At 35.6% G+C, this 18420-nt stretch overlaps 1 protein-coding gene across 13 annotated transcripts in view; it reads right to left on the reverse strand.

The window, feature by feature from the left end:
• TCERG1 (transcription elongation regulator 1) overlaps positions 1-18420 on the reverse strand; it is a 59842-nt gene that overhangs the window by 26908 nt on the left and 14514 nt on the right. For 7 of the 13 annotated variants that reach the window (XR_004477200.2, XM_033406853.2, XM_004280397.4 and 4 more), the window contains 6 exons: positions 18083-18325; positions 13810-13872; positions 12072-12272; positions 11235-11347; positions 10385-10473; positions 7-167 (listed from right to left, as the gene is read on the reverse strand). Coding sequence is in view for 12 of the 13 variants with exons in the window: in XM_033406853.2 (XP_033262744.1) it covers positions 7-167; positions 10385-10473; positions 11235-11347; positions 12072-12272; positions 13810-13872; positions 18083-18325 (870 nt within the window). In the remaining variant the exon portion in view is untranslated. The remainder of the gene's footprint in view (positions 1-6; positions 168-10384; positions 10474-11234; positions 11348-12071; positions 12273-13809; positions 13873-18082; positions 18326-18420) is intronic. The other 6 variants (XM_049708039.1, XM_004280398.3, XM_033406852.2 and 3 more) reach the window with 1 other exon arrangement.

An 18420-nucleotide genomic window follows, 5' to 3' on the forward strand; every position in this document is an offset into this window, starting at 1 on the left:
ACTTACTTAGTTTCTTCACTTCTTCCATTCCTTTTTTATGAGGGGGCTCCTGAATAATTTTGTCAACATCCGCCCTTCCAATCAGATCATCAGGTCGGTCCCACATAGAAAGACGAGTGGTAGGATTATAAAAGAAGACCCTCTCATCACCAGTCCAAACAACACACCTATGAATTGATTCAAACATTATTTTCTTATGTTATGGAACATTATTTTATAGTTAGGTCTTTTACTACCATCCAACCAAAAGGGGAGGTGGTGGTGGGGAAGGACACACTCATATTATTAGTTACTTATAGAGAGCAAAATATGATTTTTAGAACAGAACAGAGCTGACTGGCTATGGGTAAAATAGCAGCTCAACATACTTATGGAGAAAACCAGGAAAAGCAAAGCAATTTGTGATCAGAATTTAGAGTGCTCAGGAACTTAAGTCTGGCACACTCAATTTTAACCTATCACAAAAGATGAATTTACTAGCGAAAAATAATGCTATTAAGCAGTTCTGAAGCTGAAGAACAGACCATGGCACCCTACGTATTACATAATACTTCTTAATGTTTCTTACCAAACCAGATTACAAACTCAAATGCAATCATTTATGAAGGCTTTAATATCTGACTATATCAAATATTAAAAAATAAAGAGAAGTCCCTATCGTGTATGGCACTGTAGCCCACTACAGCCCACTGTTCCTATTAATTACAACTAGAAACTCAGCAACAACATAGAAAAGACAAGTACATGAGAACTCTGTAAGGTTTTTTTAAAAAAATAAACAGACACATGGAGTCAAAATTTAGAGAAGCAAGGGTATAAATTTCCCCTCCTCTCTCAAACCTCTGCCCTGAGGTGGCCCCTAGTTGCACAGTGATAGTAGCACAGGCAGCTAAAACTCTAAGAGAAACCAGGTCTTTATGACCAGATAATCAAAAGTTAATCCACAGCTGCCATCAAGGTGACCTAGATGTTGAAATTATCAAACAAAGCTTCTATTGTTGAAATAATCAAAGACTTTACAGCAGCAGTTAGAAAAACAAAAACAAAGATAAGCAAAAACTTGAAATGAATGAAGACAGAAGTTCTCAGCAGAGAAACTGTGAAAAAAAAGAATGAGGAGTGTCTCAGAAACCTATGGGACTATATCAAAATGCCTAACAGACACGTCTTTGGGATCCCAGAAGAAGAGACTATTGGGGCAGAAAAAATTTGAAGACAAAATGGCTCCCAAAAATCTCCAAATTTGGTAAAAGACATAAATACTAAGGAAGCTCAGTGAACCTCAAACAGGATAAACTTCCAGAAAATCATTTTTAGACACACATAATCAAACAGGTGAAAATCAAATAGAAAAATCCTTGATAGCAGCTAAGAAAAATATGGCACAAAACAAACAGGGAAACAAGTCCAATGATCGTGAATTAATTACCAGAAATCAGAGGCAAAAATACTGTAAAACAACATCCTTAAAGCCCTGGAAAAAGGAAATGCAAACCTAGAACTCCATATACAGCAAAAATATCCTTCAGGAACAAGGGAAAAGAAGACATTCCCCAATGAAGGGAAACTAAGAGATTTCATCTCCATCAGAATTGCCCTATAAGAAAGTTTTTCTGAAAGGAAATGATTCTTCAAAAAAAAAAAAAAAACCACCCCTGGATCTTTAGTAATGAAGGGAAAACAACAGAAATGGTAAATATCAAAGATATTTTTTCCTCTTAAGTTCTTCAAAATATGTATGAAAAATTACTCAAAACAAACCTATATGGTAGCAAGGTTTCCATATTTTATGTGAAGTGGTACAATAATAACTCTAAGTAGGCTACAATGGTTAGGTATGTATACTGTAATCCCTAGAACAACAAGTTAATGCAAAGAGATATCACCAGAAAGCCAACAGATAAATTATTAAATGGAATGTTGGAAAATGTTCAAATAATTCAAATGCAAGTAGTAAAGGGGGAACAGAGGAACAAAAATAAAGAAGACAGAAAAAATAATAGATCTAAATCCAACCAAAAGTTACATTCATGTGGTTGTTCTTTCTGTTTATTTTTCTCAGCCTTCTCAAATGTTTCTTCTTGTTCTTGACTATGTACCAAGCAGAGCCTGTTCACCTTTTTACTATTTCTAATATGGCTTTAATTTCTGTTATTATATTCTGTTATTTCTGATTTCATATTTCTCTTTCATTTATTTCATGAATTGCATCAGAATTGACAGTGAATAAAAACACAAGACACTACTATAAGCTGTCTTAAGAGACAAACTTTAAACATAAAATCATAGAAAGGGTGAAAGTAAATGGATGGAAAAAGATGCACACAACATTAAGGCAGGCATGGCTATTTTAATAACAGATGAAGACAAAGGGTATTATGAGATAAATAGGGTCATTTCATAATGATAAAAAAAAGACAATCAGGAACACATAACAACTGTAAAATGTATATAAGCCTATTTACAGAGCTTAAAAATAGATGAAGAACGGACCAATTAGAGAGGAATACGCAATCCCACTATTGTAAAAGATTAATAGAACTCTCTCTCAACAACTGACAGACAAACCAAACCCTAAAACTAAGAGTACTAAAGGCCATCTGCTGAACAATAAAAAAAAAAGACAGTGAATTTTAAAGTATCAAAACCAAAGAAAATGCATTCTTTGACCACAATTAAATCAGTAACAGTGAAATATCTAGAAAAACCCCAAATTAAGGAAATGAAATGACAGACTTCTAAATAATACATGAGTCAAAGACAAAATCAAAAAGTAAATTTCATAATAGTAAGAACTGAATGGTAACGAAAATACAACATATCAAAATCTGTGGACTGGTGCTAAAGTAGTGCTTAAAAGGAAACTATGTTAAGCTTTAAATGATTATATTAGAAAAGAACTAATACTAATGACCTAAGAGGACATCATAAGAAGCTAGAAAAAGCATAAAGTAAACCCAAAGTAATTACAAAAAAGGAAATAAGAGCGGGAAAAGGGGGGAGGGGCCCAACCACCCCAAAGCTGGTGGTCTTTACGAAAGACCACAAAATTGGCAAACCTCTGGTTTGACTGATCCAAAAAAAAGAACACATCACCACTATGTGGAAAGAAAAAGGCGTTATCACCACAGATCATAGACATTAAAGGATATTAAGAGAATAATTAAGAACAAAGACATTTAAAGGATATTAAGAGGGGACTTCCCTGATAGTCCAGTGGTAAAGAATCTGCCTTCCAATGCAGGGGACACAAGATGGATCCCTGGTCGGGGAACTAAGATCCCACATGCTGTGGGGCAACTGAGCCTGCATGGTGCAACTACAGAGAGAAAACCTGCTAGCCACAACTAGAGAGAAGCCCATGTGCCACAAGGAAGACCCAATGCAGCCAAAAGAAAAAATAAAGAAAATATTTTAAAAAATAAAGGATATTAAGAGAATAACTAGAACAAATTCAACCTAGATAAAATAAGCAAATTTCTTGAAAAACTTACCAAAGCTGACAGAAGAAACAACAAAAATAACTGAATAGTCCTATAACTATTAAAGAAGTTTAATTTGTTATCAAAAACCTTCCCCTCCAAAAAAATTCTGATCCCAGATGGTTTACTTGTTAATTCTATAAAACCTTAAGGAAAAAGTACTGTCATCTTATAAACTTTCAGTAAACAGAGGAATGGAAATCACCAATCACCACCCAACTCATTTTTATGAAACCAGCATAAGCCTAATACCAAAACCTAACAAAAACATTACAAAAGAAACTTACAGATCCATATCCCACAGGAGTATAGATGCAAACATACTTAATCAAACATTAGCAAATCAAATCCAACAATATACTAAAAAGATTAATCTACCATGACAAGGTTTATTCCAGAAATGCAAAGCTAGTTTAACATTCAAAACTCAGTGTAATTCACCATATTAAAAGAATGAAGGAGAAAAACTCATTTTGAAAGATGCAGATTTATGATAAAAACAGTAGCAAATTAAAAAAGAAACCATATAGCTAGTATTATATCTGATGTAAAAGACTGAATTTTCGGAATTCCCTGGTGGTGCAGTGGTTAAGAATCCGCCTGCCAATATGCAGGAGACATGGGTTTGAACCCTGGTCCGGGAAGATCCCACATGCCACGGAGCAACTAAGCCCATGTGCCGCAACTACTGAGCCTGTGCTCTGGAGCTCGAGAGCCACAACTACTGAGCCCGTGTACCACAACTACTGAAGCCCACGAGCCTAGAGCCCATGCTCTGCAGCAAGAGAAGCCACTGCAATGAGAATCACGTGCACCACAATGAAGAGTAGCCCCGCTCACCGCAACTAGAGAAAGCTCACGTGCAGCAACGAAGACCCAACACAGCCAAAAATAAATAAATTTATATTAAAATAAAATTTAAAAAAAGATTGAATTTTCTCATTCTACATGGCGAATAAGGCAGGGATGTTCACCTATTTTATTTAGCATTGCTCTGATATGATAGTCCTAGCAATAAGAAGAGAAAAATAAGTGGCATTAAAGATCAGAGAATAAGAAATAAATGTGCTCCCATCTGCAGGTGATACGATTATTTATGTAGAAAATCCCAGAGAATCTACAAAACAGTAATAAATGCATTTAGCAAGAGTCAAGTCTACAAAATTAATATATGAAACCATATCACATATAAATTTTATATTTTTATGAGGTCAAATTTATTTATCTTTTTATTTACAGCTTCTAGCTTGTGCCTTAGGAAGCACCCCATTCCTTCTCCAAACATGCAACTACATGGTCCTAGTGTTTTTACAGTCCATCTGAATACACGAAAGATAACCACTTGTCCAAATTATCTTCCAAGTTCTGTCGATGAAGGAATGTACTATCAGTGTAACCTTAATTCCCTAATTTATTTTCTATTTCTTATAAGATGGGTAAGTGCTAACTCTAAGTTAAACAAATTGTTCAGCTAAGCAAGTATGCTACTTCATTTGGATAATCACACTTTATTAGTTTATTTTTTTGATATCTTTAGATGTTGCTCTTCAAATTATTATTCCTTTAGAGATAAGAAGCTAAATGTAAAAAACATGAAGTTCCATGTTTTCCTTAACTATACTAGAATTCTTTTCCTGGTATTTCAGAGCATCAATCTGACTTTTTGTTGTTGTTGTTTTAAGAATAAAGAGAGGTCAAAATTAGAAGCATTTTATATTTCCTAGATCAGTAAGCTTTAGTTTCTGGTTCTAAGAGAGTTTTTAATGTTTTGACAAAAATTTTTAAGGTCATTGAGAACTGTAACTTTTTCCATTGCTTACTAAGATTGCATCACAAAGATTTAGCCTGCCATAAATTTTTTACAGTCCCGTACAAAGTGCAAATTGAGGGCTGCCTGTATTTACCATGTTTTATTTGTCTGTAATCTGTGTTGGGTTTTAACTTATGAAAAATTTATCTTTGAACTTATAGTATTTAAACTTTTGTATTTACCTATAGTGGCACAGGGACTTTATTTTTATTTATATATACATTTATATCAATCAACTGCTGCTTTTCTAGAGTTTCTTTTGTTTCCATAGTTTTTTACCCCCAATATTATGAAAAAATTGAAACATACAGAAATATCGAAAGAATGTTTCTAGAACAATGAATACTAGATACTGACCACCTAGATTTTACATTTAACATTTTATCATATATGCTTTATCACTTATCTATCCTTCCATCAATGCATCTGCCAGTCTTACTTTTCTTGATACATTAAAAAATGCAGATTATCAGTACACTTCCCCCCTAATCACTTTAACATGCATATTATTAGCACAGGGTAGTTTTGCGACACAAGAATTCTTTGTCCATAGTTTTTCTATTAATGCTGAAATGTCCTGACAGCTTCTCACTCCACATTTACCGCTAATACCATTGGAGCTGTATTAGCACACCTAGGTATTTTGAAGCCAACATGAGTTAGTAGAATAGCACCTCCACCTCAAAGTAGTTATTGCTATTAATATGGATCAAACAGTGTTTCAGAAATTGGTATTGAAAATTGAGGCTTAGTTTTTTCCCAATAAAGTTAAACATCTAACAAGATCGCTTAAGTGTCTCAGGATGGTTCTAATGGAAATTCTTGAAGAGGATTCTGCACTGAATAATTGGATGAAAATGTATTACACTCACCCCCCCCAACTCCTGCCTTTAAATTAATTATAAAGAAAGATCAAAACTAGAAGTATTTTGTATTCCCTAGGATCAGTAGGCCCTAGTTTTTGGTTGGATTCCATGACAAAAATAATTTCCACAAAAGATTTCACCTAGCAATAATGACTTCGATATTCATCTATGTTGTTGAGTGCATCTATAGTTGTTCCTTTTTATTGCTGAGTAGCATGCCACAATTTGTTTATCCATACACCTGTTGATGCACATTTGGGGTGTTTCTAGTTTTCTATTTTTCCACTCCTAGATACTTGCTTATTTGTAATAGCCAAAAATTGGAAACAGCCCAAATAAATTACAAATAAAACTGTTACGAACATTCCTGTAAAAGTATAGACATATGTTTTTGTTTCTCTCGAATAAATAGAAGTGGAATGGCTGAATTATTTATTATATATTCTTCCTAGGAAACTGCCCAACTGCTCTGCAAAGTGGTCCTACCATTTTGAAATTCCCATCAGCAGTGTATGAGAGTTTCAGCTGCTCACCATCCTCTAAAACATTTGGCATGCCCAGTTTTCAAAACTTTTAGCCATTCTAATAGGTGTGGTTTTTTGTGGGGTTTTTTGCAGTACGCGGGTCTCTCACTGTTGTGGCCTCTCCTGTTGCGGAGCACAGGCTCTGGACGCGCAGGCTCAGCGGCCACAGCTCACGGGCCCAGCCGCTCCACGGCACGTGGGATCTTCCCAGACCGGGGCATGAACCCGTGTCCCCTGCATCGGCAGGTGGACTCTCAACCACTGTGCCACCAGGGAAGCCCATAGGTGTGGTTTTAATTTACATTTCTCTGAGTACTAATGACAAGGAGCTTCCTTCACACGTACTGCTTGTAAAGTACATATTCATGTCTTTTGACTACTTTTTTGTTGGATTGTTTTCCATATTATTGAGGTGTGCGAGTTCTTTATGTCAGCGTTAAAAGCAGTATACATACAAAGCTCCCACATACCAATAAGAAAAAGACAAGTCCATAAAAAGATGAGCAAAAACTGCAAAGAGGCAATGCACAGCCAACAGACATAAAATAGGTTCAATTATACCAACATTCTGGAAACATACAAGATTTCTTTTCTTATCAGGATACTAAAGATTTAAAAGGAATATCCCTACACTGGTGAGAGTGAGAGAAAACTGGTACGCTCAGGCTGTTGCTGGGAATATTAACTGGTACACCCCCTTCTTCCCACAAAAAAAACCCTTTCTGAGGTCTATTTAGCAATATTCACCAAAATTTTAAATAGCTTTATCACTTGATTCAACAATTTCACTTCTAGAAATAAATCCAACAGAAATACTTGCATGTGTTCACAAAGAAATATGTATGTATAAAGGATGCCCTAAACAGCAACTTTCGTAATGCCAGGGCAAAACAAACAAAAAAACACAAACAATACAAAAACAGAAGACCACCTAATCACCCATTTGTAGGCAAATTACCTATTTTCATACAACAGAAAACTACGCTATCACAAATAGATTTACATGTACTAAAATTGCAAAATGTCTAGGACATATTTACTAAAAAATTCAGAAATAATATACTTTCTAAAGACACTGTAATGTGAATGTATAACACACACACATCTCCACACACGTGCATAAAACACAATATAGCAAAAGGTGCAGAAAGCATATGTACCAAACTTTTACTAACGAGGAAGGGCTTGGTGACAGTGGAATTCTGTAATTTTTTACTTCATATAATTCCTTTATATTGTATGCTTTCTTTTGTATGCTTTCATCTAATATCGTATCAGATCAATGAGAAAATAACAAAGCAAAGTACAGGAATTATAGATATAAAGCGTAAGAGAAAAAGTAAGAGATTTAGCATAAGTACAAGATATTCAATAAGCAAGTTACAAATGTTCCAGAAAGGGGAAAAGAAACAGATGAAAAAAAGCATTACTTAAACAAATTCCAAAAGAAAATTTTAATAATCTGAGAAAAGACCCAAGTCTGAAAACTGGTAACGTCCACAAACTCCAGACTGGTAGGGTTTGGAGCTGGTTACCGGCTTTTCATGTACAATTCTCAGAGAAACCACAATCTAGAAATACATTCTTTTTTTTTTTGTGGTACGCGGGCCTCTCACCATTGTGGCCTCTCCCGTTGCGGAGCACAGGCTCCAGACGCGCAGGCTCAGCAGCCATGGCTCACGGGCCCAGCCGCTCGGCGGCACGTGGGATCTTCCCGGACCGGGGCACGAACCCGTATCCCCTGCATCGGCAGGCGGACTCTCAACCACTGCGCCACCAGGGAAGCCCAAAAAATGCATTCTTTTAAACAAATTGTTTTCATAACTTTGATTCTAGAACTGGGTAAATATTTTGCACAATTATTTTTGAAAGGGAACCTGTGTACCAAGTTGGTAGAATAACTACATAAAAAACAACTATTCCAGGGCTTCCCTGGTGGCGCAGTGGTTGAGAGTCCGCCTGCCAATGCAGGGGATGTGGGTTCGTGCCCCGGTCCGGGAGGATTCCGCATGCCGCGGAGCGGCTGGGCCCGTGAGCCACAGCTGCTGAGCCTGCGCGTCCGGAGCCTGTGCTCCGCAACGGGAGAGGCCACGGCAGTGAGAGGCCCGCGTACCGCAAAAAACAAAAAAAACAAAACAAAAAAAACAACTATTCCAAAATGCTTTTAAAACACAATGATTTGACTATACATCCCTAGAGTAATATACCCTAAACATAAAAATAACTGGAAAAAAAAAGCTTAAACTGTCTTCAGTAATCACACTGTTGGTGATAGTACTGTTCTTGCCTGTGAGAAAAGCAAATGAATAATTATGTTGCTATCACTCAAAGATGGTTTTCAGAAGAAAAGGAGGTACTGAATTAAGATAGATGATGAGAGTCAGTAAAAATCTTGTAGTAGACTTGAACTGCAAGTAATGGTGTGAACTTAAGATGTATCTTTAAACGTATGTATCTTCCACCTCTGTCTACCAAAGAGGTCTAAAAATAATGACTAATTCAGTAGTAACAACTATCCCTAGATCCCACATGGTGTAAAAATGCCACTTCTCACAAAAAGAAACCAGGGCTCCTTGGAAAATGGCTGAATCTAGGTCTGAAATAGGAAATATATGAGATAAAGATCACACATGAATCCGGCACATCTCTGTAACTGCCTGCTAACTTGCAGGAAATTCAGGAATGGAGGATTCTATTAAAGAGTACCATGAGAATGCAATAATAAAATCCAGACTGTGGGACTCTACAGAACACATACATTTATTTTTTTCAATATAAAAACAAGGAGGAAAAAGCAAGGAAAACAAGTTGGAGGGGAATCTGTAGATTATAAGACTTAAGAAACAAGCCAACTCATTGCCATGTGTAGACTGTACATGGATTAAATAAGTTAGAATAGGAACAGGAGAGAAAACCCTCATGTGGGGAGAGGAAGAAAAGGGAAAACCAAACATAAGAAGAAAAGAAAAAAAATAGACTATTCAATGCTAAGATAAAAAGACATAATTTTACAAAGTTCTGTAAACATAATCACATATGAGGAGATATATACAAAAGCAATTTTAAAACATTTTAAACAATAAAAAAGTAGATTCAGGATCTTAGTGGTTCAAATCTATAATTTTAAACAATAAATATTAATGGAGAGTTCCATGAAGGGAGGAAGACACTGCAGCAGTTGAATTTTGAGCACCCAAAATACAATGAACAAGAACCAAAAAATATTCAGTAGATAAAAACAGGTATTTGAGGACTTCCCTGGTGGCGCAGTGGTTAAGAATCCACCTGCCAATGCAGGGGACATGGGTTCGAGCCCTGGTCCGGGAAGATCCCACATGCCGCAGAGACACTAAGCCCGTGCGTCACAACTACTCAGCCTGCGCTCTAGAGCCCGCAAGCCACAACTGCTGAGCCCACGTGCCACAACTACTGAAGCCCGCACGCCTAGAGCCTGTGCTCAGCAACAAGAGAAGCCACCGCAATGAGAGGCCCGCACACCGCAGCGAAGAGTGGCCCCTGCTCACCACAACTAGAGAGAAAGCCCATGCACAGCAAAGAAGACCCAACGCAGCCAAAATAAATAAATAAATAAGCAAACAGGTATTTGACACATGCTTTTTTAAAGTACTTTTTCTTCCTATTGGATAATAATGTAATAATCAAGCATGGCAATCAATCAAACAGCTTAAGTCAAGTACATACCATGGAGTACCAGGAATAGGAGTAGTAGCCACTGGTTTTGCCTTCTGGGCAGCCTTTTCTTCCTCAGTCATTTCCTCTTCTTTGGGCTCCTATGGGAAATGATATTACTCCCATTAAATTAATATTGCAAAACTATACCTGAATATCCCACAAATACAAGAAAGATTGCAAATACCTTAAAGTACAACCAACATAAGGTGTGTTGCTAGCATACAGAGGAGAGACTCTGAGTCAGAATTTCTAAATAAGTTCTCAATCCTCGCCCCCTAGACAGAGCCGAATTGCACAACAGTAGACCCGATCAGCAGCAGGTCCTATCTTACAGACTCACTAACCATCTGTTTAAGAGTAGAAATAAGGAGAAGGGTATAGAAGATGACAGGAGACCACTTCATCTAAGGTTGTTTCTTTTTTCTGCGAAATTCCTTACTGATAAGACAAGACTACCATTGGTCCCTCATTGAATAAAAAAAGATTCCAAAAAGCAGAGCTCTTTTAGTGCTGTACAGAGATTATTCCATGCCACGAGAGGACAAATAAAATACAACGATCATTCCCCAATATGAAGTTGTACTTCTAATTATAACATGTACCAGTCTGTAAGTCAGGAGGGGACATCAGCTCTGGTCCAAGGTCCTTTCTTTCTAAGGGGGTCTTGGTTTAGTATAAGAAGTAATTTAATGAAACTTTCAAAGGAAAAACTGAATTAGAAATTTCAAAGAACCCTAAAATTGCAGAGGTCAGATTTTCAGCAATTATTTAAAACTACAGCAAATGGGTTTTCAGTTACAAGTAAACTGTACCCAACAATCAATGGTGGCTCCCAGGTAAACAGGTAATGGCCCTTTACCTCTTTTATCTCCTTTATTGGCTCTTCTTTAGGATCCTCCTCCTCCGTTTCCATTGGCAGAGGTTCTTCAGAAGGTTCTTTAATTGGCTCTTTAATCTTCTCCTCTAATTTTTCTATTAAAAATTGAGATAACATCACACAGTGGTTCTGAAGTAACTTCTGATGAACTTTCAGAGACTAGGCAGTTAAGATATTCCATTTCTAGTTATTAACCACAAAAATAAAATGTTCTTCCTTGTAATATCATTGATTTGCATCTAATATAATGTTCAACTTCAAATACCTTGCTATACCAATCAGGAAACTGTCAGTAGAAAAGAACTACTGATTTCAGAGGGACATAAAGTCTTTCAGGTCATTCATATATCATTTGTAGCAATCATTCATTTTAGTGAAAGTGATAACATACTAAAAAACACAAACAGGGACTTGTGAAATAGAACATTATGAGTCCTCTTCCTCCAAGATTCCAACAGCCTAAAGTTTTTCTTCAGAACACATACAATAAACACATTCCTTCCTGACCATTACTATCAATCTCAATAAGGATAACGATAATTATTCAGTAGAATAATTATGCAATTCCTGACCAGAGTAAAAAATATATATTAGTGTGTACATATAATTTAACTTCTCCAGATGGTAAAGTGATGGACAAACATGTAAGTAGAAGAACTGGCTTTTTAAATGAATACATATTTAACAATTCAGAGGAAATAAATAATCCAACACTATGTAACTAAAAAATCCCTCAAACGTTTTAAAAAAGGAATTAACTCAGAATTTCAAATAGCATTTCTATTTATACTATGTCCCAGCAAGTCATTAAAACTATACCTTTTTCCTTTAGCTCTTGGGGTTTTTCCCAGGTTGATTCTAATGTTCTATTATTATAATAATATGTCTTCCCATCTGCTGTTTTATATTCAGTCCACTCAGAAACTGCTGTTGCTCCAGCTAAGGTAGCAGGTGAAGCTGCAATAGCAACCTGGGGGTGTATCATGGGTACAATAGGAGGGGCCATTCCTGGCAATACACCTAGAAGAAAAAGAATAAAAAAATTAGATGCAAGTATCAAATTGTGATATAAAATAAAACTTTGAAATATGAGCTAAATCTTTCTACTAAACATTAATAATGAATGAGCCAGTTGAAACAAAAAAAATCATATAAATTATGATTTAATTACTTAAATCTATATCCCTGGTTTACTTCTAATGCCTAAATTCAATTAGATTCAGAAATTGAACCCAAGAAGTACCTTAAGAACAGTCAGAAATTTGGGTCACACCTATAAGTGAAATCTTAATAAAATATAACATAATAAATTATAAAAATAATGGTACATTCTCTACTTATTAATAGAAATATATTTTTATAAAGAATTTCCTGGGCTTCCCTGGTGGCGCAGTGGTTAGGAATCCGCCTGCCAATGCAGGGGACACGGGTTCGATCCCTGGTCTGGGAGGACCCCACATGCCGAGGAGCAGCTGGGCCCATGCGCCACAACTACTGAGCCCGCATGCCACAAATGCTGAGGCCCGTGTGCCTGGAGCCTGTGCTCCGCAAGGAAGGGCCCGCCACGGTGAGAAGCCCGTGCACTGCAGCGAAAGAGGGGCCCCCGCTCGTGCAACTAGAGAAAGCCTGTGCACAGCAACAAAGACCCAGCACAGCCAAAAATAAATAAATAAAATTTATTTGGAAAAAAAAAAGAATTTCCTCAAATTCTAATGAAATCAAGGCAACAAGCACTTTTACTAGGCATATTTCCTGAGGCAAAATTGTTTTCTTGTTCTAAGGTACCTAAAAAGGATATGAATAAAATTCTATTTTAAGGTAAATGATTGAAAAAATAAATAAGTAAAAATAAAGTAAATGACTGAGTTTACTATCAAATCAACTTTAATATACTAAGTGATTAAGTGAGATATCCCTGTAAACTCTTTGACAGTTTATTCTTTTCTGGAAAGAGAGCAATGTTTCTTTTTTTTTTTTTTTTTTAAAAAGATAAGCCAAGATCTATATTTTTCACCAGACAACTAAACAAGCTGGTATTATAAATAATCAAAAACGTGAATCAAAATTGAAAAAAAAAAAAACTCAAATCCTATACCAGAATTTAAGTTTCAGGTAGATAACTTCAGTAACTTTAAAATGCAAATTTATACTATACACACAAATATTCACACACATATACTCACTAGCATGCAAGCATAATCACATCACTTTACACATGGAAATGATTTTTTTATATTTAACTTAAAAACACACGTCAAAAAATAAAATTAAATGTTATGAATATGAGAATGAAGTTGTTTACACTTATTACAAAAATTAAGATATAAAGTGATTTGACCTTATTTGCTTTTGTGAACCAACGAAGCTAATACTACAGGCAATTGGGAAAATTAAGTGTTGGCCAAATATGACAACTGCATTTATACTGCTCATTAAAAAGAAAAATATAAAAAAATCCACTCACTTGGGCAAAATAAATAAATAAAAGGATAAACAACAACATTCACTACCATGCCAACTTACAGACAAAACAAACTAAGATGGTTTTAAAAATTACCGGTCTTGGTGGTAGCGACTGTCTTTACATACGGGCAGCTGACTATTTGCATCATTGCTACACCTGTAAAATGGATAAGCAAGCATACGTTGGAAAGCTGCCATTGTATGTCGGCTACCACTGGGATTCAGGGAAATAATTTACCACTACAATTTAGAATGTTATTTCCAATGAAAAAGACCAAGGATGGAGTAGAATTTCTTTTTGTTTGACATTTTGTGGGAAGTGGTGCCAAATTCAATGATAACTAATTCTAAATTATAGCATCAATTACCTTTTTATCAAACCAGCTGATAATATTTGAAGGAGTCTCAAGAGTTTAAATTCAACAAAGGAAAGCCCCTTCATTACGTATGCATAACAAGTTTTCATGTTTTCATGTGGGACATTTTCCCACAGGACATCAAACCCATGCTGCTTAAGACACCAGTGAAAGGCAGACGCAGCATGACACTAACAAGACACTTTCTCTGTGCTGCTGCTAAGTGGGAACTACATGCAAAAGCAGAGGCATGGAGCATAACCATGCAGAAGTAGAAAAAGAGTAAGATAGGACAAAGAAGGGTGGGAGGAAAAGGAAGAAAATAAAGTATAAGACAGATCCCAATATACCACTGCAAATAATACTTTAAATAAAAGGGCAAAGATGAAGAGGAGGGTAGCATTCAACTGACAAAATATCCATGTGTAGTGCCTGCTGTATGGAATGCCACGGGCTTGGAACACTGTGGGGGCAGGCTAACAAATTAAGAAGAAGACAGCCCCTTTAGTATCATTAATGACTACCTGGGCTGATTACTTTAGAAACCTCAATCGTTTAAGCCAGCTAAAGGAGTAGCACTTGTATTAAAGAATGGAAATTACGTACAGTTCTTAGAAGAATGAAGACTCATCATGATGCATTACAATGGTGATAAAAAGGGAATGAAACGAAAAGCTGGAAAACTAAGACTGATTAATTGAGGAAAATCAAAATTAAGAGTTTTTTAAAACTTTTAAAGGAAAAGGCTGAAGGCAAAGGGTTGGGAAGTTAAATTTTATTTTCTATTTGTTTTGGCTAAAAAAAACCACTACACCTATTTTGGTACCGATAAAAATTAAAAGTAATAAATTCTTTTCCCCACTAAAGTACATAAAAATAAATTTTTCCTAATTCAGAGACAAAAATTAAATTAAACCCCTGCATTTGTAAATAACATACCTATGTTCACGCGCACACACACACAAAATACTGCCAATTTTTGATAAGTGCCTTAATTTCTTAATTACTATTTTAAATAAAAATATTAAAGCTAAACTTTCTATTAACAATGAAACTAAAACGCACTAGATCAAAAAAGTATGCTGAATAAAGTTTATGTATAGTTTTATTTTCCATAATGTTTAAAGAAAGCAATGGAAAAATTCATCTGATTAAGGAAGTTACAGCATATATTAGGTTCAAATTAGTATAAATACTGCTATCTGCAGGATCACTGAGCCTACTAAGTCAGCACTAGAAATTCAATTCTTAGACTCTGAACTTTACTCTCAAAGACTGTTCTCCAAAACCATCTCCTAATAAGTAATTTCAACTATACAACTTAAACAAAAGAAAGTCAAATATACTCATATTCAGGCCTAACTGCCATTGCTAAATATCAGCTGGGCCAACGCAGAACTCTTGTATTTGACTATCAACATTATAGGCCATAATAAAAGGACATATTTGTTTCTTCTCATGTTAAAAAGACCAACTTAAGGTTTTCTAAGGGTGACTATATGCATATCATGAAGACTCACAAAATAACCAAACATCTAAATTTTTAACCTTCTTTTAAAAAGGAGCATTTGTTCAATTTTCCTACAACTCTACCCTCAAATTATATTCTACCAGGAAATTAGAAAATTCCATTTAGTATTCTGGATAATCTTGATGTCACTGACCATAAGCTTCTTAAAATTCCAAATAAGATTTTACAGACTAAGAAGTAGAAATCCTGTAATCCTAATCCAATTCACTATCCCCAACTCCACCTCTTACTCCTATATTTTACCTAACTCTTCCACTCCTTTTCTTCATCTTCACTATCCCTTCTTTAATCATCCTCATTAGCACCATACATTGCTATTTCAAATAGAATATAAGGCTCCAAGATAAATTACATCCAAATTCCTCCTGCTTTACCTTACTGTTGAATTGATATAAAAAAGGAAAAACAGAGATAGATGGCATTATACATAAAACCAAAGATTTGGGGAGGAGAAAAACAAGTCTTCTTTTCCATTCTTTTTTTTTTTTTTTTTACTAAAGTACCTTAGATGACTGAATTAAAAGGGGAAATGAGAAAATGAACGAATTCTAAGATGCCTTACTATATAAAACAAATATTACTTTCTATAAAACATTAGTTCCCTCTCCAAAGAATCTCTGGTATCTTGCATAAAATTTTACAGATTATCTAACTCAGGTTCTCTTCCAACTGACCTACAAAGTATTATTAGTGGCTCCCATTTATTAAATGCCTTTTACTGCCAAACTTCATAGGTACTACCTCATCTGGTAACACAAACGGTTACCACCTGTTCTAAAATTTAACGGTGGGATGAGGACCAGAGAAGACCAAGACATCCAAAGACAGCTATAACTGAAGGGATTTTACTGTGACAAAATTTCACTTTCTACAGAAATAAATTTTGCTACTCTTTCACCCACTGGTCCTATTAAGAACCTCTAAAGCAAAACCAAAGTTCTTTTAGACAACAGCCTTTCCAATACCTCATATATGTTATTATGCTACCTCTCAATCTTCTCTCTACAGAATTAACAATCTCAGCTCCTTACGATCGCTCAGAATCCAGGATCTGGTCTTAACACTGTCCCTGACCCTAAAGCAGACCAAGATTGCAAGAGGTTATGACGAATATCAAGCTTTTATCCATTCAACACTTAATTTTCTACAAAGAGTATATCCAAAGAGGAAAGTATCAGCTGCTTAATCTTAAATTTAATTTTGAAAAAGGGTAATCCCTAGTATTAGAGACAACATTTTTTATTTTCTTCTTACTTTTAAGTGATTTCGGTTTCTTAAACATCACATACTGGTCATTTAATTATCTAACACTACATCGACAACATGTAAAAAGGTTTTCCAAAAAACCCACTAATTCTTAAATTTTTGGTTTCTTTCTTGCTAAGGTGTAATATATGAAAGTGTTCTTTTCGAAGTAGTTACAAGGAAATAGTGTGATAATTAAAATGTGTGCAAATCTAAGAAATAGCTGTATCACAACCTTATTCTTACACAAAAACTAGTACAATAAAGCAGCAACCATAGTGAAAGGAGTGTGAAATTAGAAGAAAAGAGGCCTAGGTTCTATTCATCTTTGCTACAAACTAGCCTTGTGAGCTTGACCTCTCTAAGGCGTCAACATTTTCAACTATAATTCTAGGAGAACGGACCATGGATTAAGGAGTAAATATGTTTGACAACAGCAAACACACTCAAATTACAATGCCAAACACTACCACTGTTCAATCCCTGTGGGAAAAATTCTACTCCACAATCTTTTAATTCCTTCTCTAGTTGAAATGATTTCCCCTAAAAAAATAAAACACATGAACTCACCATAATTAAACGTTAAAATGGTGCCTGTTATACTTCACAATTGTTACAAGGGAAACTTATGCTTTCTGTTTTAGATGAATTTTTTTAAGTTAAGTGACTCACATTTTCTTCTCAGTATAACGTAATTATTACGAGCATGATTTTTGGATCTGGAGTGCCCAGACTCAAACCCCAACACCATCACTTATTAGCTATGTGACCACGGGCAAGTAACTTAACCTGTGTATCTACCTCATAAGACGGTTGTGAAAACTAAACGAATTGTTCCATGTAAAGTGCTTAGACCAATGCATGATATAGAAATCACTTAACTTGTTTTACCTATTGTGACCTGTGATTTCTTAACTTCATACACTTAGTCCCTTAAAATATTGCATTTAGAACATATTTACACAAAAAGATGATCATTTTTAATTCATTGGGGCCATTATCCAAAATGAGTGTAGCTTTAAATGTGGCTCTAATTTTAAGACATGTAAACAACAACAGAAAAGGACATTTACCAAAACTGAAGAGAAAAATACTGCAGTTAGCCATGAATCTTTCAAAAATGTTTCAAACAAGTGAGATTCAAGGCAAATTTCAAATGCAACAGACACATGAGAACAAACTAACTGACAATATGAAAACATAGCTGGAAAAACTATTATTATCTATTGGTTTACCTGGAAGTGGAATTGGCATGCCAGGAAGGGGAACACGAAATGGAGGTACCATTACTGGTGGAAAAGCAGGTATTGCTGCTGCTGGCTGAGGTACTGAATGAGGAACGGCAGGAGGTAACGCCTGGGGGTGTGGCTGAGGAACAGTTTGCACAGGTGTGGCTGTAGGAGCAGGAGTTGAAACACTAACTGTAGGCGTGGCAACTGAAACAGCAGAACTTGGGGTCTGATCTTGTGTTGTGGGTGCTGATAAAAGATAAAACAGAAATATGTATCACTCCTTCATAAACCATTTTACTATATTCATTCATCATTCACTCATTCAGTATGTAAGTATTTAG

The sequence above is a fragment of the Orcinus orca genome, chromosome 3 (assembly GCF_937001465.1).
Source record: "Orcinus orca chromosome 3, mOrcOrc1.1, whole genome shotgun sequence".
NCBI classification, from domain to species: domain Eukaryota; kingdom Metazoa; phylum Chordata; class Mammalia; order Artiodactyla; family Delphinidae; genus Orcinus; species Orcinus orca.